The sequence below is a fragment of the Anopheles marshallii genome, chromosome 2 (genome assembly GCF_943734725.1).
Source record: "Anopheles marshallii chromosome 2, idAnoMarsDA_429_01, whole genome shotgun sequence".
Classification (NCBI taxonomy): Eukaryota; Metazoa; Arthropoda; class Insecta; order Diptera; family Culicidae; genus Anopheles; species Anopheles marshallii.
In genome coordinates, this window is record NC_071326.1 from 66968328 (window position 1) to 66990456 (window position 22129).

A 22129-nucleotide genomic window follows, 5' to 3' on the forward strand; every position below is an offset into this window, starting at 1 on the left:
AGCTTTTCGGACAGCTCGACACTATCCACAACCTTAGCCAGGAGCTGCTCAAGAAGCTGGATGAAAATTTGGACGATGTGGTGAAAGCGTTCACCAACCTGGGTCCGTTTTTTAAGCGTTCACAGAGCTTTTAAGTTGTAGGCTCTGTGTGCAATAGATCATAAAAATAAACCGTGGTTCAATGCATTGCCTCTCAAACATTCATTGCCCTTCCCAATCAACACACGACGCGCGTCCTTCGATCATCTGTTTGTCTACCCGGTGCAAGGCAGCATCGTCGACAGTTATTAGGAGGGATCTTTCCAGTTCAATCTTTTATCAGTTCAGTACATCAACAGGATTGGTAGCATAATAATTTGTACACAGTATGCATTCTGTCCGCCCGTACAAGAGAATCATCATCAAGATATCAAACACGAAGGATCACCATCCTAACACCGACGAGGTGCTGCCCGCTGGCCATTGCAAACGGTGACGGCTTGCTGGGTAACACCACCCCGAGGGATACATCCAGCCTTTCCGTAACTTACCACCGCATTTTCTAATAAAAACGATCACTACTCGATGCACCGAAGGAAGCGCTAGCTGTTGATAACAAATTTCACCCGACACTTACGACCATTGTGTACGAAAATCCAAAAACTTAGCACTGTTACCACAAAAATGCGTCCACAGCACGACGAGTTTGCCGGAAAAAGGAAGAACCGATCCGTGCCTTTGACGTTTAGTCGGGTGACGTTTCTACGGAATTCGAATCACTTTGACAGACGGTGCCTAGTGGTGGCCTATCAAGCGGGAAAAATTAATCAGAAATTGCAAGAAGAATGCTTTTCCTTATTTTAATGTGTAATGTTTGCTGTAAAGAAGTTCACATATATTTTTTTCCATCAAATCACGCAAAATGTTACAGCTTTTAACGGAGAGAAAATAACAAATCCATTCGAAACCAAAGCCTGCTTTTGCGCGGTGAAAAATTTCACTACTGCTCTTTTCTATTCGCTTCGACCAAGGCTTCATGCAGCTGTCACGGTTGTTTTGAAATTCGAAAGGAAACTGTCAACATAACAAGCCGCAAACGGCTGAGTTTTGAAATTGTTTGCCAACCAAAAGGCTTTGCTGTTTCGCTGGCTATAAAAAAGTGTTTTAATATCGAAAAACATGGCCCAATTAACGCCAAAAGCGGGTCTCCGGTCACAGCTACAGCCTCTGATGCCAGAGGATATGCGTTCCGAACTGATAGCCGCACTGAAGGTGCAGAACGTACACAATGTTCGCGTTGGGAGTGAGTTTAGCTGGAAGCATGGATCATTTCACGCGCTTGGGTTAATTAACTTGGGTGATTTTCAGGTGGCCGTCGTTTTATGCTACCAGGATCGCACAACAACAGTCCGGTACGCTGCATGCCAGCGGCACAGAATAACGAATCGGACAAGCGGCAAGAGCTGCGCCTGCAAGCCATTCGGGAAATTCGTACGTCCGAAGAGTCGTATCTGCGGCAGCTGGAACTGCTGCTCGAATACTTTGTCACACCGCTGCGCAGCAATGGATTTCTGACCGAGAAGGTGCACAACCAGCTTTTCGGACAGCTCGACACTATCCACAACCTTAGCCAGGAGCTGCTCAAGAAGCTGGATGAAAATTTGGACAATGTGGTGAAAGCGTTCACCAACCTGGGTCCGTTTTTTAAGCTTTATTCGGTGTACGCATTTGACTATCGCAACTCGCTCTGTATGCTCCAATCGCTCGTGGACAAAAATCCCACATTGAAGCGATACATCGCAAACACGGAATCACGCCCGGAAGTGCAGATGAAGCTAATCTCGTTGCTTATCACCCCGATACAGCGCATCCCACGGTACAAGCTGCTGCTGCAACAGGTTCTACTGTACACCAGCCCTTCGGATGGCGCCTACAAACCGCTACTGGAATCGATACGGCTGGTAGAACAGTCAGTGTCGCACATTAATGCCGTCGTGGAAGATTACGAAAACACCCAAAGATTGATCACGGTCCAGAACGCACTCACCAACAAGTCGCTCAAGTTGGTCAAACCCGGCCGTAAGATCCTGAAGGAGGGCTTTCTACGTAAGCAAAAGACGGATGGATCCACCTCGAAGAAGTACTGCATTCTAATGTCGGACATGTTCATGTACTGTCGGGTGCTAAAGGACGTCGAGGTGCTACTGACGGAGGGTTCAAGCATCGCGTGTTGCTGTGTGTTTCCTCTGAAGAAGTGTAAAATCGTGGAGCTTTTTCGGGGCAACTTCCGAATCACCTGTAGCGGCGACGGTACGATATTTAACTCGGACGGTGAGCAGGAAAGTCATGGCTGGTACGTTGCGATAAAGGAGGCGATCGAACTACACGTCCAGTGTAGGAAAACGCTGCGAAAGATGTCTAGCAATAGGAAACCGATGCGTAAGAAGCATCTGCAGCGTTTGGAACCGGAGGATGATATTATGTGGTTGTTGCGACGTAAGACGACTAGTCCGGATCGTATCCAGAAACCGGATAGGACGAGAAGGAGGCGTGGTTTGTTGTGGCCCTTTAAGAACGTTAACTGTTTAGATTTGAATCAATCGGTTGGAGAGCCGAGTGGACTGCAACAGTATGTTCCAGCACGATCGGTTGCGAACGATTCGATCGCGCCGCATCGATTCCCACAGGCAACAACCAGCGCTGCTGCTGCTAGAACTCAGCTAAGCTCAGCAGGATTTAACTGGGGAACAGAGAATTGCATCCCAAACAGCACAACAGGAGTTATTCCGGATGCAGCCGAGTTGAATTCAGAAACTGGAGAGGCAGACAGTGAAGCGCAAACCAACAGCAGTAGACACGTGCACTTTAGATTTCCGTCTATGCATTGGCGGTACTAAAGCGCACGGATTCCATTTGCTCTGTAAAACATTATCGGTACGGTTCTCTATGTTTTTCTTTTCTCCGAGAGCACCATTTACGATTAGTTTAATGATTAGAAATTAATATTTATTCAGGCATCCTGGAGCTAACCGCTCCGGACGTGTCCATTTTTAACATTAATATGTAAATCAAATGTTTCTCACAACATTTTGACTCTCGATCCTGCTTTTGTAACACATTACATACCAATTGTAAAAACGTTCTTTCGTAAATGAAGAAGAAACGATGTTATTACACCGAACAATGTGTTAATCTATTTATCGTACTCGAATAAGAGCTAATCGAAAGCACATAATACGAACAGAAAACTGTGTCTTAAATTACTTACAAAGTAAAACTCTTTGGTCACTCAACGCAAGAAGAAACACTGGTGGAAAATTAGAAAACTGTTGTGTGCATTGATACTGAACGTGGACATTGTATAAAACCCGAAAGGAAATCAGTGAACATATGGGACTTAACATGAGAGTGAGAAAGTAAACTACAAAAATGCCACTTTTAAAGTTCATAAAGAGAAGGAGAGAGAGATAGAAAGAGTTTTGTGTAAAGGTTTGCTTGAGACGTTGTTTCTCGTGTTTCGTTTTCATAGATCTAAAATTCAAATTAGGGACCACGAGCGGTTACTTATGCGAACACCGGTTGTTTTTTTTTTTTTTTTTGGTTACGTTTCTAAACCTTCACTTGTTTTGCTTATCTTTGAAAAATTTTGACTAGTTAGTTCGGTTTTTTCCGTTTTTACGCACCACTTAGATTCACGTTTCCGTTCCGCACACTTGCTATATTTTACCGCATGCATCTACATCAGCTATTCGTTCGATTTGTGTTTTCACTGCTTTACTTTTGTGTGTTCTTTAAATTGAATTAGTAATCGTTCCGATATGGTCAACTGAACCACATTTTGTGTGTGTTTTCCATTGCTTCGCAATATTAAATACGTTACGTCTGATTAAGAACAGCAGCATTGCAGCAGAAATTTTGGAAATGATTCTTTGGAAATTTTTCCACTTCTTGTTTTACTACCTTATTCGCTATCGACTCGTACTTTCAACTACGTATTTCATGTCTATTTTCATTCAAATGCATTTCATCTAGATTTTATTCGTTTTGCAGAATAATTTCGTCGCATACACGTTTGTGTCTACCACATCGCTTCCTGGTACTTTCGATATTCTAATATTTTCTTACATGGTTGCTCTTTTGAATTAGTTTGTTTCACTTACTTACTTTATCGCTTTAAGTTCTGTTGTTACCGGTAACGCTGGGTTTTCGTTCAAATTTTCATATTACTTCAACTGGGCGGCGTATTGAGGTGTACACTAGTGCACCTGGACACGTGATGCTATTATAGATATTATTACTACATAGAGTTCCTTCCTCGTGTCGTGTTCGGTTCGGTTGTTTTGCTCATTTGCATTAAAACCACTTATCTGTCAGTGCTTTTAAGGATCGATCCATCGTATTTGTTCCTTAGAACGTCAACCAAAGTGTGCGTCTCCAATGGACGAAAAACGCAATAAACAAACGTGTCAAAAGACAATCGTCGTAACGTAACCTCAGCTTCAAACTTTGTTTGAAATGATTTTTGCGTTACTTTCTTATGCTATAACCTAACACACAAACACGCAAAAAACATTGGAGGTCCATTCATTTGTGGTTGAGACTTAAAATTAATGACTAGGGTCTCTGAGACTGCTGCAGTCAGCTAAGAGAAGTAAACGATGGACAGTATTTAATGGTGTTGAAGATTCTAAGTCATTAAAAAAAATGCACCAACATTCCAAAAATACCAAAGGGTACATAAAACAGACGTTACACGAACATCATCCAGGGCGGGTAGTTTACAATTAGGGTTGCAGTAATGTGAGCGCAAGCTCTCCTCCGTCACGAGCTCATCTTATGCTCGTCAAAAGTAACTCAACACTAGCCTATCTGTAACAAATCAGATGCATGGATTAGTGGTTCGTGTGGAGAGTCATTCATATGAATCCTCAATGAAGATGAGTGAAGCATGAATCATGAAGGTGAATCTCAATATTTTCGCAATTCCTCAAAGATTTATTAATCTAAAAAAACACACGAATGCCCAAACATTCATGAATTCTCAAAAATAAACAACTCCCCGAAGATTCGCGAATTTTTTGAGGATTCATTAATCTTTGAGGAGACATACATTCTCAGAATAGAGATTCAGAGTCCTTCATTCAGTTCCAAGAGTAATTCAGATTAATGAATCTGAAACACATTCACATAACACTAGCACTTATGCATATTTATGCAATCAAAAGCCGGTAAAGATCTATTGCAACTTATTATTCGAATAAGCGTTCCTTCTTTGTAGCGCTTGCTCAATTCTTGATAGTTCTTTGTAGCTCTGTGACAAGAGTTCGTATCGTGTGATAGTCTATCATTTTTGCTGTACGTTTGATAACTCTTAGCGGTTCTGGACACTTAGTAGATGGTATAGTTGTTGGTAGTGCTGAACGACATCCTCCAGGTCTATTGTTATTAGAAAAATGATTCCACAACCAAACATTCAATAGAATTAACAACCAACATAGAAATGGATTGGTTGGACTTCCAAATTTAGGAGCTACACGTTCAACACTTAAAATTCAACTACCGCAGAGAACTCCATAAAGAAAACCCATCTTGATTTTTAAAACTTAAACTTTACTAAACCGCTGAAATATGCAACATTCTTTTGCAACGATCCGGTCTGAGATTAAAACGTTTCTAAACGTTAAAAGTTTGTCTTAATGCACTTTTGCACTAAGTGTTGCTTATGTTTTGTTTGCTATTGCTTCTGATAGAACTTCTATTTTTAAACACCAGCCGAATGAGTATTCAATTGCTGGCTTGCTTTCAATAGTGATGGTGGTGTTGGTTGGTGTTAGTGATCGTGGCCGTGACGTTTGAAAGGTTTGTGTATGCACTAAGATCGTGCTTGCTGTTGTATGTATTTCGTTCGTCTAATTCATATCAGAAGGTTTAAAACTCAGTCCTTTTCATCCTTTCCAGCGTACCCGACAATGTGACCACAATGTGGCTCATGGTTTAACATCAAAAAGCACTTCAACATCTATAGGATCGGGTGTTGTCTATATTTGAACGTTTCTTTCTCCCATCCTTTTTCATTTGGTTCGTGAGGTTTGCATATTTGTTTCTGTGCTTCTATTGTGTGTACTATGTTTTTATACGGTTACTACCTCTTTCTCATAACGATTGCTATTAGTTGTGTTTATTGTTTTGTGATCTGTGGCTTTGTTATTACTATTCTTATATGTTGACTGGTGTGTGAGGTTGTTGTTTTAGCTTTGTGTTGCAATAAAGCTTGCAGTATGATTTTTGTTTGTTCCAAATAATCAAATATTATTTTTCTAGACTTCTCAAGTTCTCCCTCTTCAAACAAAGCTTTTCTTTTCCTTTGAAACAAACAATCAGGAAAAGGATGATTTATTTTGAGAGTTGCAAAATGTTTTAAACAAAGGGTCGCTTTCGCAAACGAATTACACATAACGGATAGGACCTTCTGTTCCAAGTTGATCATTTCTTACTATACAGGAGACCTGTTCCGACAGTAATCGATAAAAAGTTAAAGCACTCGTGTTTCGTGACATAGACACCTCATCGGTCGTGCAGCATAAGGTATTACACACATAGCAAAACAAAAGGAAACAGTCCTATTACATGTTGAAATCTAACACCACCAACTGCCACCCTTCTTGCTCGCGCCATGGTACGCTGTGGTCACGCGAATAATATCGCGTTTAATGGCACAAAAACAAAGCGCCCGCTAGTAACAAATACCGCCGGGGGTTATTATTTGTCACCCCCCCTGTTTGGTGGGCCCCTTTCCTGAGGGTAGGTGTTATTTTGTGGGTGTGAAAGTGAGATTATTCGATTTTTGTTTTTGCTTCACGACCCAATCCCGTGTTACAAGCGGGAAAGAGAGGTGTATAAATGGCAAAACAAAACCGCGTAGCGGTCAAAGGATACACAATGGGAAACAACATGGCTTCTAAAAGGCATGGCTTACGGTTAGGTCACAAAATCGCGTGTGTGTTGTTTCCGCGGCGCAATAATGTTTTTCCATTCGAACGACATCAGTAAACAAAATGCACTCAGATTTCGATTCCAAATCGATGCATTCCATGAAGGGTATCAACCAACACCGCCATGCTTTAGATGTCGCTCTATTTGTTCCACAACTTAGCGTAACCTATAACCAACCCAATTTTTCCTGCTACATACAAAAATCGTGCTGTAGAAAAATGTTCAAGTGGCATTGGGCGATTCCTGCTTTTACCACCATTCAATGCAAATCATGATTAGGTTAAACAAAAGGAACCGCTTCCAAAACCATAATAAATGTACAGCTCTTTGTTTCTTATCTCAGATCAATCTTGGTACGAAAAAATCTTCCACATGTTGCTATCGAAAAGGAAATTCGTTCCATCGCTATGATCATCGGCTACGTCTTGCCATGTGCTGTGTCGGTATCTTCATTCGTGAGGTCTATTTTTAAATACAATTCTTCACGCAAGATGTTCTACTTACGTTTCGCAATGCAATTAAAGAGCTTATCGTCATTCATCGCTCTGCCGTGGCGTGGCGATAGTTACGCACACCAACGATAACAAACGGATAATTAAGGCAAGAAAGGTGATTAGACGTATGTGTGTTCTGCTGGCTATTCCTCGGTTCTGCATCGGATAGGGATATAACTATCGCTTGCTCCTTCGAGATATAGTGTTCCCAATTCCCTAGCGTTCCTTTGGTAGTTAGTATAATAAATAGTTAAAGCCGCACGTAGGTGAAAACGTTTTAACGCAACTAATCTTCAAAATGTCTTTCATGAGTTTCGCTTTGGGTTGTGGGTAATTGTTTTTGTTTTGTTTTCTCTGCCTTTTTTCTGTTTCTTCTGCTCGTTATAGAATAATTATATTTAACATACCTGTTTTGTTTCTTTTTTCCATCGATTTTTCTTCACACACTCTCGTACTGCTGCTGTTGCCGGTGAGGGTGATGATGTTTGTTTACAATTTTACTCATCCCTCCCTCAACACTATCCACCCGGTGTCCATCGATTCACGTTCCTTGGTCAATTTATTGCAGCGCTCAGCCCATACACACCCAGCAGATGTGTGAGAGTAGGAGTAAAAATTCGGATTTTCAACGGCGGTTCACGTAGTTCGGCTTCTGATGCGCAATGTATGATCGGTGCAAAAGGAAATCCGTTACCGGCACACAAACGTACACATACACGCACACACGTTCACATTATTACAGCTGCAGCGGATTGACTAGATCTCGAGCAAACCTCGAGCAAAATTATTACCAAAATTCAAACACAAAACCGATTTCTTCTTTTGCTCCTCTGAACAAACATCTGCTCACAGTCCACCGTTGTAAGCATAGTCGGCCTTGTTGTGCATCACCAGGCAACCGTCCACGAAGTAAAAACTATCCGAACGTGTTTCAAATGGATGCTGAATCATTTCGTTCACTATTTGGTAGATGGCGTGAAGAGAAGACGAGAAAATTAAAATTAGAATATTAAAAGAGTTGGTGCGATTTCTTTTGTAAAATCGTTTCTAAGTTGTGCAAAAAATGGCTCAGCAAACACATGCTCTCAAATGTATCTAGATCACATTTCTACCTAGCTCTTGGCTGCACATTGCACCCGCGTACGCAATTGCACCGGCACTTACCTAGATCCGGTGGGATAGTGGGGAACTCGTAAATGTGTTCGCAAGTATTTTTAGAAAAGGGAATGCAGTATCCAAACTCAAAGTCGAACGTTTTCAGCAACCGATCCTTGAAGAAGTGTCGTTCGATCATGCGAAAATTTTTCACACTCTTGCTGCCAACCGTAAACTCGACACTGTGGGCCAGCGGATCCAGGATGACGGGAGCCATGAAAAAGCAAAAAAAAAAAAATAGTTAGAAATTGAAATTGAAAGAAAAATCGTAACATTGTGAGACACCTACGTAGCACCGACGGTTTTTAGTTTTAGAAATTGCGGCGTAAATTGGTACCGTACGTAACGGCCAGCGTTCGGTTCGAACGTTTCCTCCGTATCTTCACATCCGGCAGTTGTGGCGGATGGCGCTCCAGTAGGTTCATCATTTGTCGTGCTTGCAACCAAATCCTTCGTCTTGCTATCGGCTCCCGCTGTATGGGCAATATCGCTGAGCGATGGTTTCGCTATTTCGAACAGCACCGCACCGGACTCCAGATCACGAATTTTAAAGCGCGTAAAGTCAATCTCGTAGATGTTCGCGTCCGGTGTGCAGAGGTAGTCGTCGGTAATTTTATTGAGCTGCAGCACGTAATCGGGGGTGACCGTGCTTTGCACCGAAGTGCCACCGGTTGCTGCCGTAGGACTCGTTGGCGAAGGCCCTTCTGCATCGGCAGCCCCCTGTCCCGATATCGATGAGCTCAGCTTCTTGCCCACCACACTCATGGTTTTATTGGGTCACAGAAGCACCAAATGAGGTTTGGGAACGATTGTAAAGGGGCTGGTTTCTTGGTTGAATAATACTTTTCCTTCGAAGGAAACAACTACGACACGACACGTTCTATCGGTGCGCCAGTATTATTGCAACAAAACAGTACAAAAACTACACTAAATCAGCCACATATCCAGCGAAATCCTTTGTGGGACTACTCTGGATTGTAATTTTATTACAATGCGAAAAGAAACGTACGTGCTGCGTTCACAGAGTTTGTGTTTGTGTTTTTTTGTGTTCCCTTCGTTACCTGTCAGCTGTCAAGTGCAAGTGCGTGAAAAGGGAGAAAATGGATGTCAATAAACGTGAAAAGAAATCATGATTTGAAACAGGAGTACATATGTAATTTGTTTGTACTATTACGCACAATTGAGAACAAGCAGTTTTATGTTAAACGTTGGCAGCAAACAGTTTCATAGAAAAGATTTCCTTCTAATCTAACGAGCCATTCAAACCGATTGGGTTCTCTGTCTGACAGCGGGGACAAAATTAGAACGACCAAGGTTGCTAGAGCGGTACGGCATTTATTCAATGTCAACAAAATGCCAAACACACAGAAAAAAGAGTTCCGAAACCGAAATGAAATGAAAACCATCCGCTGCGTTCGTGTGCGAGCAGGGGCCCAATTTGCTCAATTTTCGCCAAACGATAAGGAAGTGCAAATGTAGAACAAAATGCTCAAGTTAAGCCGCTATGTGAGTGATCGATAGATAACAGTTTGTTCACACTAAAAACGTTATTGTGTACAGTGCAGTGTAAAGTTGTCCTCAGAGGAAAGGAAACACTAGAGGAGAGCGGACGACGGTTTGCAGTTCGTTAAGGAAAAAAATGCAACGATGGGCGAAAACGGGGCAAAAGGTGCGTGAGTTTGGGTGAATTATGTTTGCCGTGTGTAATTGTCGGTGGGTTGAAGTGATGGGCAATGAGAAAATATTCCGGGGCAGGCTGCAGCCTGCGCTATTTAGCGATAAATTCACATATGAAGCGCTTCGATTGCGGGTGTGCGTGGGTGTGTTAATGCTTGTGTATATGCCTCTCTCTTCCTCGCAATGCTGCAATCAATGATACAATCTTTTGTGCGCGTTGAAAGTGGTAAAGCAAAACATTTCAAACGGCATCTTTATCCTAAGAAGGATGGGCAGAGCTGTTTAATGAAATAGTAACCCCCGTAATGGCTAGAATCTAAGACGAAATAATTCTAGAACATAAAACACATTCCTTAGTCCGTTTTCCCTTTCATTCGCTCAAATGCGTTGACATGTTGTTTGGTAATATTGCGTAGAAATGTGCGTTGTGCGTTCGAACGAGCGAGGCCCTCGCCTGTGTGTGCGTGTGTTTTAGTTCCAAAAGGTCGTCGGATGTCTACTATGTTTACGATGCGACCGTGACTCATACGACGCTTATTCGTTGGGCTCTTTGGATAATGTTGTCACCGTTGACCATTGGTCGTCTTGCACCATTGGCATGGAATGCAGTGTAGCAACAAAATACAATGAAAAGAAATAATCAGTCCTTTATCAAGCGGAAACCGTTCCCTTTGCTCACGTAGCAAAAGGGATCACGTAATATTATGTATGGGCTTACTTAATGACCAGTTTCAATGGATGTATCAAACACCAAATTGATGGAGCTTCCTCATTAGAGGACCCGTGTGATAAGAATGTGAAACAAATTAGAGGAAAAAGTAAACAGCAACGGCAAACCAAAATAAGACGGTACCGCTGCACCTGACCTTGACATTTCATTCATTAAAAGAAAGAAGGAAAAAATCAAAAGAAACGCTACAGAACGTGCCTTCCTTGTTCACCGTACTAAGATCGATATGTTGCATTTAGAAAATAGATTTGAAGCAATGCGCTAAAATGCGAATAAAGCAGTTGGTGTGGCCACACACAGTCGCAAATAGAACGAAATAAGAACGGTGGAAACCCAACTGAATAGTGAAAGCGTTTGAACGCATGCCAAATCGAAATGAAAACATCAACCCAACACATGTGCTCGAAGGAGCGAGATAGCATTCGGTATGTTCTACGGATAGAACGGGATGAGAGTGCTTGGCTATGTGTTCGACTTAATGAACTAATTTGCCCTAAGTAGGCTTCTACCGTATCTATAAGCCAGCGAATTGAAAAGGGTAAGAAGGTTAATCAAGCAATCACTGACGTTCCGATCACCGGTTTTCTATGCTGATTTCAACATGGAACAGCTGTGCGGACCTTAGTGCAGGGGGTCAAAACAAACACACACGTCGTAACCATTGCCCTAGCAACATTGAAATCGTTATCACAACTATTGCTTGTATTATTTTATCTTGTAGGGAAACCAGGCACAACTGCGTGTGCTAGCTGCTATAATGCGATAGAAGCGGAACAACATGTGGCCGCAGTTGGTCAGCTGTGGCATGAGGAATGTTTCAGGTAAGGTGGATTGTCTCGGTGCTACAAGCGCGCGAGTCTCGGTGATCCAAGACTAAACAGCGAAGTTCTATCGGGGTATTTGATTAGATTTATTATTGTTGCCTTCCGTGCGTTGTGTTGGTGGTGGTTTCACACCAGAAAGGAGGTTGTAAGGCGCAAAAAAAAAAAACATTGTGCCCCACCGCACACGAACATGACCACGTGCCTTCGATAATCCGAATACGAAGTCCTTCCATCGATTGGACACGGCTGAGGGTGAAATGTCTCGCCATGCGCCCAACGTGACGGAGAGGTTTTAATTCGGTTACTGTACGCTAATTAAATTTACCATTGCAATGAGCGTTTTTAAATGTTGTGGGTGGTTGTGTGTTTCCTTTTTGTTCTGATTTCCTGCATTAGATGTTCGGTTTGTGATGCACGGCTGTCGAGTTGGTATTTCGAGAAGGACGGGCTGTTGTTCTGTAGGGATGATCATTGGTCGAAGTTTGGTGACTGCTGTCAGCAGTGTTCGCAGGTAATTATAAACCACGTTTCAAGTGTTCTTTAAGCTTTTCGGTTTCACAATTTTTTATCGCAACTATTTCAGTTTATCTCCGGACCTGCGATGTTTGCCGGTGATCACAAATTCCATCCGGAATGTTTTCGTTGCGAATTGTGTAAAGTATTTATCGGCGACAGAGAATCCTACGCACTGCTGGAACGATCGAAGCTATACTGGTATGTACGGCTATAGGCTGAAACTGCCATTCGCTATCAACTGACTTCAATGCATTCTTTTCTTTTTTTGCAGCGGTGTGTGCTACAAGCGTCAGCAGAAAGTATTGGAAGTGGATCGCAATGATACAATAGTTTTACCGGCGAAAGAGAGACACAAACTTCCGCATTCCATCCGGCTGGTTGAGATACCCTGGAGCGGCAACCGATCTGATCGTATACGTTTGGCAACGGACGAAAAACCGTACAGTACGTCCCTGAAAGGTGTTGCTAACGGATGCAAAGGCGTTCGAATATCGGAGTAAGTAACAGTCCCAAACTGACGATGTGTCAATGTGCCGGTTACCGGTGTGGTCACGCACTTGCTCTTTACTAACCGAACCTATCCATCATGCTTCTGCGTAATGCTGCTTTCTATGTGGATTTGTGGATGATGCTTGCGGATGTAAACACAAAATAATGTTCCACCTAGGGTGTTCTGTACCGCCTACGGACAACTAGGAAAGTACATTTTTTCTTGTATTAATACCGCGTTGGATTCTTGCTGTGGTTTGCTTCACTTTAGGTAAATAACATACACTAATTGTCCAAGATTGCTTTTCATCTATTATTGTTTGTACAAACTAAGCTAATACAATGAGCTTTTGTTACATTAATTCCAGCTTTTTACCGTAAATTAACATGACACTTTTTCTTCTGTCGTTTGCGTAGAGTAACGCTCAATTCAGATTTAATGTCACTGCGGGTCGGCGAAAAGGTACTGGAAGTCAATGGTACACCCGTACGCGATGTACCGCTGGAAAGTTTGCAAAATCTTATCGAAGCCTCGGCCGGTAAAGCACTTCAGCTGACAGTGGAACACGATCCGGATATAGTTGAGCAACCGGTGACGGGTGCTAAAGGTTGCGAAGGAATTCTGTCATCTTCCTATAGTGGTGTATCAAAGTGTCCTGATGCGTTAAACAATAACGAGGACGATGAATCCGCACGGAGTCTATCGCCCAGTAAGCTTGAACGTATATTCAAAAAGAAGGATGAAGGTTACATGAGTGGATCGTCGAGAAAGTTACAGAAACGTTTAAAGGATGTCAATTGCAATACTGGTGAGAAAAAAGTGCGGTAAAGGTGCAAAAGGCATATTTTAGTAACGTTTTGTTTTTCTCCCTTTACCATACAGCTACCAATAGTTTAAAGGAAAAAGAACGCAGCTCTAGCATGTCTCGCTTGCTAGACGAACATCGTACCATGGCAACGGGAGGTGAATTTTACGACCTCTCGCGGACTAAATCGTTTCGCGTAGAACCGAAAGCAGCACGCATCTTCCGTGCTTCGGATCTGGTGCAGGGCGAATTACTGGGGAAGGGATTTTTTGGACAAGTGTTCAAAGTGACGCATCGCGTTACTCAGGAAGTGATGGTGCTAAAGGAACTGTATCGTGTCGATGAGGAAGCCCAGAAAAATTTTCTCAAAGAGGTCGCTGTTCTACGATCGCTATCGCATCACAACGTGTTACGGTTTATTGGTGTGCTGTATAAGGACAAGAAGTTACACCTGGTGACGGAATTCATACCCGGCGGCTCGTTGAAGGAGTTGATACACGATTCAGGACAACCGCTTAGCTGGGAACAGCGGATATCGTTTGCGCGAGATATTTCGAGCGGCATGAGTTACCTACACTCGATGAACATCATTCATCGAGATCTAAACTCGCTAAACTGTTTGGTGCGCGAGAATGGCACGGTGATAGTGGCCGATTTTGGGCTGGCGCGAATCATTAAGCAACCGTTAATCAGTACCACTGCGTATGAAAAATGTACTGCTACACCGAGCGGAAATGGTACGATCGGACGTAGGGGACGGCCGCGCCGACAACGATATACAGTGGTGGGTAACCCTTACTGGATGGCACCGGAAATGATGCGCGGCAATAAGTACGACGAAAAGGTGGACATCTTCTCGTTCGGCATCATGTTGTGTGAGATCATTGGACGAGTGCAGGCCGATCCGGACTATTTACCCCGGTTGCCAGATTTCGGACTGAACGAGAAGGTTTTTCGGGAAAAATTTTGCGGCCAGTGTCCGGAGCCTTTCTACAAGATTGCCTTTCTGTGCTGTGATTTGAACCCAGACAAACGGTATGTAAAATTGGCATTTGACATAAATGCGATAGAGTTTTAATACTAACTCGCGGTTGATTCATTATTTTAGGCCTCCGTTTCATGTGCTGCAAGGTTGGCTAGAAACCATGGTAACGGTAGTAGCCCTGAAGCGACCGATTCCGACAAGAATCATCGATGAAATAGAGAACTTTAAGGAGCTGCAAAGCACAGAATCAAGTTTGTGTACCACTCCTGATGGCTTAACGACTCCACCACCAGCATCTGGTGGGTATGGTCTCAAGCCATCGCTCAGCCGGAAGCGCATTTGTGAGGGTCAGGAAGAAGACCATGCAGAACGGCAACATAAGATGACCGATGTGCAAACGACGAGTCTAGATATGGTAAACGGTGTTTGTAATGTGCCTGTAGATAGTAATGTTCGTATGCCATATACCTCCCCCAGTGCTGTTCCGCATTCGGAAGGAATAATCGGTGCACCTGCATCAGTAGGGCCAGGTTTCGTTGTAGTGGATTTTAACGATATACCAAAGTCACCACACCTGGGTAAAGATTTCTCCGCTAATGGAGATCGCATACGCGACAGTATACGTGCGAAGCGACGTCAACGAATGATGCTGAGTCGAGAGAATCAACGAAAGTCGCTCGATTCCAGTTTGTTAGCTGCTCGGCTTGGAACTACTGATCAGCTTGCGGATGCTAGCTGTTCGACAGATGACGGTAGTGCATCGGAACCGATCAGCTTAATTATGACAAGCGAAATGATCGCAAAGGAAGGTTTGCCCAATGTGGCTGTTAGACCAACCACGGATCAGATACTTGCATCGGTAAAAGATAGCTTGGAACGTAAAAAATCTCCACTACAAGATGTGCAATCTCATGGCCATCAGGTTGCTGTTCGAGACGGGAGTACGTTTGTGGATGAACCGTTAGTTCAACAGAAAACGAAGCATTACGGTGAGAAAGGATTCTTAATTCATCTTCAAAATGGACATCTTACCCTGAACAATGTGCGCGATCTGGAGAACTGTTCGGACTTTGACTCGAGTTGCGATACCAGTTTGAACTACTTGGAGGTAAACGGTAATCGAGTTGACAATGAGGTGTGGGAATCTATCATCGCTCGTACAGAAACATGTGTGAATAATCTAGCCCATATGCCTGGGGATCGTGAGAGGGAGATCTTTCCTTTAGGTGAACGCAAAAAGTGTGAAAAAGAAAACATTGCTCTCGATGAGGAATTAAAGCCAATGCCCGTGGAAACCAAAAAGAATTTCACATCTTTGAAAGCTTCCTCCCCTTTGGCGTCGATTTTACCGGAAAGTAACAGCGCAACAACGGGGTTGGTAGATGGTAATACCATGGCGGCCAGAAGAGAGGAAAAATCTATAACCTCTAGTGCTCAAAAAGCCGTCCAATATACCAGGAAATTGTTCCGCGCCGCTGAACCTTCAACGATTGCAAGTACGCCATCCAGTTCAAAGCATAATTATGACATTGCTGGAACGCATCGATCTACAATAACAGCGGGATCAAAAGTTACTGGTAAAGGAACTGGACACGTGCGTACGACTTCGTCGGAACGATCGATATTTTCAACCAAACAAAAAATATCTCCAACGTCCGATCCGGAACCGCAAACCGGATTTGGGGCCACAATTTCTGCATCAGCACTGGATAGTGACCTTCCGATGGGAGATCGCATAGCAAAATCCAATGTTGTTAGACCATCTGTCCATATTACGGTGCATTCGTACAAATCTAAACCAAATGAACCTACAGATGTGGGAAAGGGGGGACAAACGTTACGGTTATCTTCAGGGAAACGCACTGGGGGTGTGGTTGGGAAACCAGGTAGTGGAAGTAGAGCACCCGTTGTTGCTGACAATGCAGTTTGTGTTGATGAGATGATTCCATCCACTGGTAAACCTCCGATCAGTTGCACAGGTTCTGCAAATTTGCTAAAGTTAAGCAAGGGTCGTACGTATCGACCGGTAGACCGGATGACAGTGCACTACAATGAAGTTCGCGCCAACTCAGGCAGTAGGGAAAAGTATACATCAACCCTTTCGCCAACGGTTGGCAGTAGTGGTAGTAATTCACGTCCAGAGTCCCCTTCTCAAATAGCCCTAAATGGAAGCCGCTCTGTTACTGGCAGCAATGGCAATGGTAACCGCAGTATCGGCATTCTTTCCCCAGCTAGCATTAGACGTCTTAATGCTCGTCTGCTAGAGACACGCAAGGTAAATACCGGGTTTTCGCAGGATCATTCTGTATCTGCAGCGCTCAAGGGCAAAGGAATTGGCCCAATGCTAGGTGGAACGAAAGGACCCGGAATTGCAAGAAAAGTGCCGTTGTCGCCGTCTAGTCCGGTGCGAGGAACTACGCACGGTGGGGCCGTGTCCGGCGGTTGTATTAGAGAGCGGAAGGTACTCTCACCGACAGCCCTTGTCAAGGTGCCGAAGTAAGCAAAGTGGGGAAAGCTTGCTCACATTGAATTGTACCTTTTAAACATATATTGTCGTTTACGGCACAACACACATTAACTGCTCAGCTAATGATCTTAGGGAAACTGGCGCTCGTTATTGAAAGTTATATAGAATCTTGACAACACAAAAGCCAAGGCAGCTACATGCCAATCGCTACTTGCTAAGAAATGATGTGCTACGTTCTGAGCTCGAAGTGGCTCGACAACTAATTACAAAAAATACCTTAATGTGGGGAAGTGCAACCGTTTAAAGTCGATTTCTCAAAGCACCTACTTATTCAAGCACCTCTTTTTTCAGACACAGCTCTACTCAGATAACACCTCTCTTATCTCTCTCAACACAACAGAGCATACGAAAAGTGCGAAAATCTGTACTAGTGTTGCAAGACTTCGTTCATGCCCTCCCGTTTAGTTTAAGTAAGTATGACGGTGCATTCTTTGTGTGACTGTGGCGGTGGTGCGAATTCAGTCACAAACTCTCAAATCAAGCAAGCAAAAGTTGAGCGAAAGACGAAGATTTCACATACCTGTGTATAGATAAAGTTAGTTTGTTAGGTTCTATTCCATGAAAATTCCATTTTTGGTTCAAGCACTACGTTATTCCAGAGTGACTGTAAATTTCCCGTTCCGGTAAATGCGGAATGATGGAATGATTCATACAGGATTTAATGTTTTTTGACAATCTCAAACAATTTGTTTGTGTTGTTCCTTAATTTTAAAGATTTTTCCCTCATTTATATTTCTAGATGATCTCGCGTTCTGTCTTGTTAACACTCTGCCTCTTCCTGGATGCAGGAGTTCGTCTCACTTGTTTTTAAGCCATATGTTTCGATAAACGATCACACTTAAATCTGTGCAAAGTTATTTTATCTTTCTTTTAAAGAACGTTTCTCCCTTTGAAATTGTACTAAATGTATAACGACACGATTAAAAAGGAGATCCCCAACCCCATAGCAAGATGAAGTTACTAACCGGACTGTGATATTGTGGTATATATAAAGCACGTGGTTATAGTGTGCCCGCGTACATACTTTTCTTTCTTATGTTTACACTAAGCTAAGAAGGCCTGTGGGCCACCAAGCCATGTAAAAGATTGCAAACTAAAAAGACATTAAACACGTAACAGGATACCAAGATGGGCAAGTGGCGCAAAATGAGTGCATAGCGTTACAGTTTTATTCATGGCCTAGATTTTACCAAACTTTTTATTCACAAACACACATTTTTAAGTTAGCTTTAAGTAGTTGTTAGTAGTGCGACAACAGTACGGATTTCTATCTTTAGTGAACGTTAGTTGTAGGACGTGAGTACACCAGATTGACAGGAATAAGCATATAAAGGGAACGATGTTACGATCCTAGACCCCAATATGAACATTATGAATTAATGTAGATAGTATAAGCAATGCATGCAAGATAGGTGAAACGGTTTCGCAACCGGTTAGAATGTAAGGTAGCGCAGTGTACAAACCGTTCCTATGCTCGGTTTTTACTAAACGTGGCTACGGTTAGTCGCCTTTTTAAACAGCGAAGTTCTGCTTGGAAATGAAATCTTCTTGGTTGGAAAGCGCGATAAGCGGAATGTAAGAAATGTATTTGAAAAATCGGTCGGATGATCGATAGAAGTGCAATATACCAACCCTCACATACAGTAACATGCCTGTGGGAATAGCATAAAAGTGAGCCTTGTTTGTATTCGGAGCAATATGAAAATTCAGTGACCCTTAATCCATTTTTAATCCTTTTTTCTTCGACTCTCGTACTTTGCATGAAAAGGGCTGGTGCTGCAACATGTAATGTGTAATGCAAGCCACCTAACATGCCCAGGATGTATGTAAATTGTATTAATTTATTGTTCAATTATTCCGACTTTCTGAGGCAAACAAAAGCGCACACAGGAAAATGATACATGCGAAATGTGGACGCACATGTAGTGAAAAAGAAGAACGATTTTTTATGTCTCATTGCACACGCCCAAAAAAAAAACTTGACAAAAAATGAAACATTTTGCCAATATTTACTAGTTACATCCCGATCAATTCCGCGTTTCGCGTGTGTGTGTGTGTTTGGATTTTTCTGCTGCCCGCAGGATAACTTTTTTGCTGACATGGCGTTCCTTTTCTGGTGTAAATGCCTATTGTTTCGATTATTTTCACCGCGTACAAGTGCATTGTTGTGTTATTTTTATTACTGTGGATCGTCAGATTCGTGTGTGCATGTATGGAAAATGCTTATGGAAATTGAATACATCCAAGGCATTTTCCGGCAAGAAAAAAAATGTTATTAAGGATGCATTATTTATGCGTTATCGAAAACAACAGTTTTTATCCAGCCGCACAAAACAATAGTGCACTGTAACAAAGATGGCATAATGGAGTTTCAACAAAACGAGAAAATTTACAGGAAATGCAAAATGGAATGTTTCATCCAAAGGAAAAAAAATGGAGCAAAAGAATTTTTTTCGAGTGCCGAGCATGAACCGTTGAGGAACAGTTCAGTTGAGGAACAAGTCAGGAAATTTGAAGCCCGATCTGGAGGAATACCTAAAGTCTTTAATTGAATAATTTCGTTCCCGTATACGCCAACCAGTGCAGGAACACATTTAGCGATCGGAGGGCTAAGGCTTGGTGCAAGCAAGAATATGTCATGACATTGAAGGCTGGATTCGTTTTATTTGACACTAATTTATTAACACACTGATAAATGTTTCTTCTTGCCATCTGTACTCGTTGCAAACACACAAGCGAACGCACGAGTTAAACTATGTGTTACACAGTGCTGGCTGATTGGATATGTGTTAAAACCTTTCTAATCGTAATAAAGTTAAATATGGTACAGAAAACATACACACTGTTACGAATCGTTCCGTTCATGATGATATCATTGCTAGTAAGTTCAAACGCTTCTTCCAGCATCAAATGCAAAGAAGATAGCGTTCACTTGACTTCCGAATGTCCTTCTCGTCTGAGGTCTCTGATTCAGCTGCGGGCAGATGTTTTCATCGCGATGATCATGTAAATTTTTCTGCCAGGAAAATGATTCGTCTGTGCTTCGTAGCAGCTTGTGACCGCTGTCAAACTAAATCACGGCTACAGATGGTGGATTGGTAGCTGGCAGGTGAGTGTATGCAAATTTTATTCATTAGTAAAATTACGTTAATAAAATTCAAATTTCCTTTGGTTGTTTTTTATTGAAATTGTGGATATAGTGATTTGTGCTTCCCTTGCGGCGAGGTTCTGAGACTGCAACAAAACCGCCATGTCTGCTTTGCATCCAGTTTGTGATATTACACTATGCCTACTATTGGCTATAACACTATGACACCTCGTCAATGCCAGTGAAAATGACACTACAATTATCAAAGATTACACAACAAAAGATAGAGGAAGAACTAGGAGGAGATAAACTGGAATATAGGGACAGGGTTCAAAGAAGTAGACCATTGTCCATGTACTTCGAATCTTTTCAAGTCAAATCGTCCCAGATCCATGTAATAGCTATATCCAACAAAAACCTTGTGTCGGTAATCATTAGTCGGCTTCTTTGGTTAGACTGTAAAGAAGCTTCACATTCGCACTTCCGATCGTGCTTTATCTCAAGTCTCCTTTTTCATGAGCTGGATGTCCATCACTTTGTATGTCTCATCCCGCCGTCTGCACGATAGACACGTTATCACCATACGGGATATGGTTCGTTTCCCGTACGAACCGTTTTTTTTTTTAGAGCGCTATCGACCTCCAACAGCTATCAGCACCTGTTCGTTAATAATGTCCCTATTATGCCCCTTTATTAAATATTGTCTCGCAATAGCCGTTGGAGTTTTTAAGTGCTTCAGATACACTGTAAATATGAAGTACTGGTCAGGAACAGTATTTTTCCCGACCATTTACATGTTGCCTTTTTATTTACTATTTTTATTGTACTCCTTCTCGTTCTGCTGTTTTGTTTCTACGATTCAATAAATAATTTAATGGTCGACCACTAACAGGAATGGAGCCGAGTAGTGCATTAATTACCAAACATCCGTTCGTTACTCGGTTGCTAGTGACAACCGGGTTTGGAAATGGTTTAATTAAATTTTAACATCTGTGCAATGAAATAAGCTTCCTTTTCGCAGTGCATTTTTTGTGTCGTGCTGCGGAAGTTGTTGCGTTTTTTTTGTGTAGCGCACATCCATTTGTGACACATATCACCGATCATTTATTCTGTATCGATTAACGATTATGCGAAATAAAAAATGCTTTATCATGTGCCGATGCAACCGCGACACTTGAGCGTTCCGAGGTTTGTGACAGTTGTAAAGTAAGCAATGTACAGTGGGTGTCCTATTAGGCGCACCATTGTATTAACATCAAGCAACCATTATGCTGTTTGTAGTGTTCAATCCAGTAGCCAGGGCCTGAGATGTGGGAAAGGTAAAGTACACAATTGAAATATGGGAATTTTTGCTGCACTAACAACGTTTGGCAGCTACTGTAGACTTAATGAATTCTATTTTAATAGCTCACTAACTGTGGCATATTTTATTTGGATTCGCTAGAATGCACGAATGATTGAATATTTCATGCGCCATCCCGCCACATCCTCATCAGCATTTTTTTTCCCGCCACTTATCAGGTAAAGTTTATTCTCCACTGCTGCTACTGATGATGATACGCTTTCCCAGTTATCAGGCAAGGAAATAAAATGCTATTTTTTTGCCACCCATATCTCGCGCCTGGTGTGTGTCGCCGCGCACCACCGTTGTGGTTCGAACTGATGATCGGTTTGTTGGTTTTTTTTTTGTTTTGTTATGCCCATTTTTCCCACACATTCGATTTACCGCCATTTCGTAATTTGAATTTTCATTTGCAAACGAATTTTTGCTTCCCGGAACGAACACGATGTTTTCCCATCCTTTTTCCCTCGTTTTTGGCCACGCAATGATTCGGTCAGTAGTTTGTCACATTCAGTGATTTGGAC

General features: G+C 42.4%; 3 protein-coding genes across 3 annotated transcripts; 2 read left to right on the plus strand and 1 right to left on the minus strand.

Moving 5' to 3' along the window:
- Positions 1-1158: 1158 nt before the first annotated feature.
- On the plus strand, positions 1159-2876 carry LOC128708145 (putative protein tag-52). The gene is made up of 2 exons (XM_053803106.1): positions 1159-1282; positions 1348-2876. Exons 1-2 carry the CDS (start codon positions 1159-1161, stop codon positions 2874-2876), a joined length of 1653 nt encoding a protein of 550 aa, XP_053659081.1.
- A 5436-nt stretch (positions 2877-8312) lies between these two features.
- LOC128707285 (protein unc-119 homolog) lies at positions 8313-9386 on the minus strand. The gene is made up of 3 exons (XM_053802237.1): positions 8911-9386; positions 8631-8803; positions 8313-8425 (listed from the first exon to the last, which is right to left on the minus strand). The coding sequence occupies exons 1-3, from the start codon at positions 9384-9386 to the stop codon at positions 8313-8315; spliced, it is 762 nt and encodes a 253-aa protein (XP_053658212.1).
- An 882-nt stretch (positions 9387-10268) lies between these two features.
- On the plus strand, positions 10269-17148 carry LOC128719119 (LIM domain kinase 1). Its single transcript, XM_053812741.1, has 9 exons — positions 10269-10290; positions 11750-11849; positions 12249-12363; positions 12436-12566; positions 12640-12864; positions 13036-13128; positions 13275-13666; positions 13741-14698; positions 14772-17148. Exons 1-9 carry the CDS (start codon positions 10269-10271, stop codon positions 17146-17148), a joined length of 4413 nt encoding a protein of 1470 aa, XP_053668716.1.
- Positions 17149-22129: the final 4981 nt, after the last annotated feature.

Coding starts and splice junctions, on each gene's coding strand:
- LOC128719119 (XM_053812741.1), top strand. CDS start 10,269: ATGGGCGAAAACGGGGCAAAAG. Junction 11,850..12,248: donor TGGCATGAGGAATGTTTCAG/GTAAGGTGGATT, acceptor TTCCTGCATTAG/ATGTTCGGTTTGTGATGCAC. Junction 13,667..13,740: donor GGATGTCAATTGCAATACTG/GTGAGAAAAAAG, acceptor TTTACCATACAG/CTACCAATAGTTTAAAGGAA.
- LOC128708145 (XM_053803106.1), top strand. CDS start 1,159: ATGGCCCAATTAACGCCAAAAGCGGGTCTCCGGTCACAGCTACAGCCT. Junction 1,283..1,347: donor ACACAATGTTCGCGTTGGGA/GTGAGTTTAGCT, acceptor GGTGATTTTCAG/GTGGCCGTCGTTTTATGCTA.
- LOC128707285 (XM_053802237.1), bottom strand. CDS start 9,386: ATGAGTGTGGTGGGCAAGAAGCTGAGCTCATCGATATCGGGACAGGGG. Junction 8,804..8,910: donor CTAAAAACCGTCGGTGCTAC/GTAGGTGTCTCA, acceptor GCTGGCCCACAG/TGTCGAGTTTACGGTTGGCA. Junction 8,426..8,630: donor CACTATCCCACCGGATCTAG/GTAAGTGCCGGT, acceptor TCTACCAAATAG/TGAACGAAATGATTCAGCAT.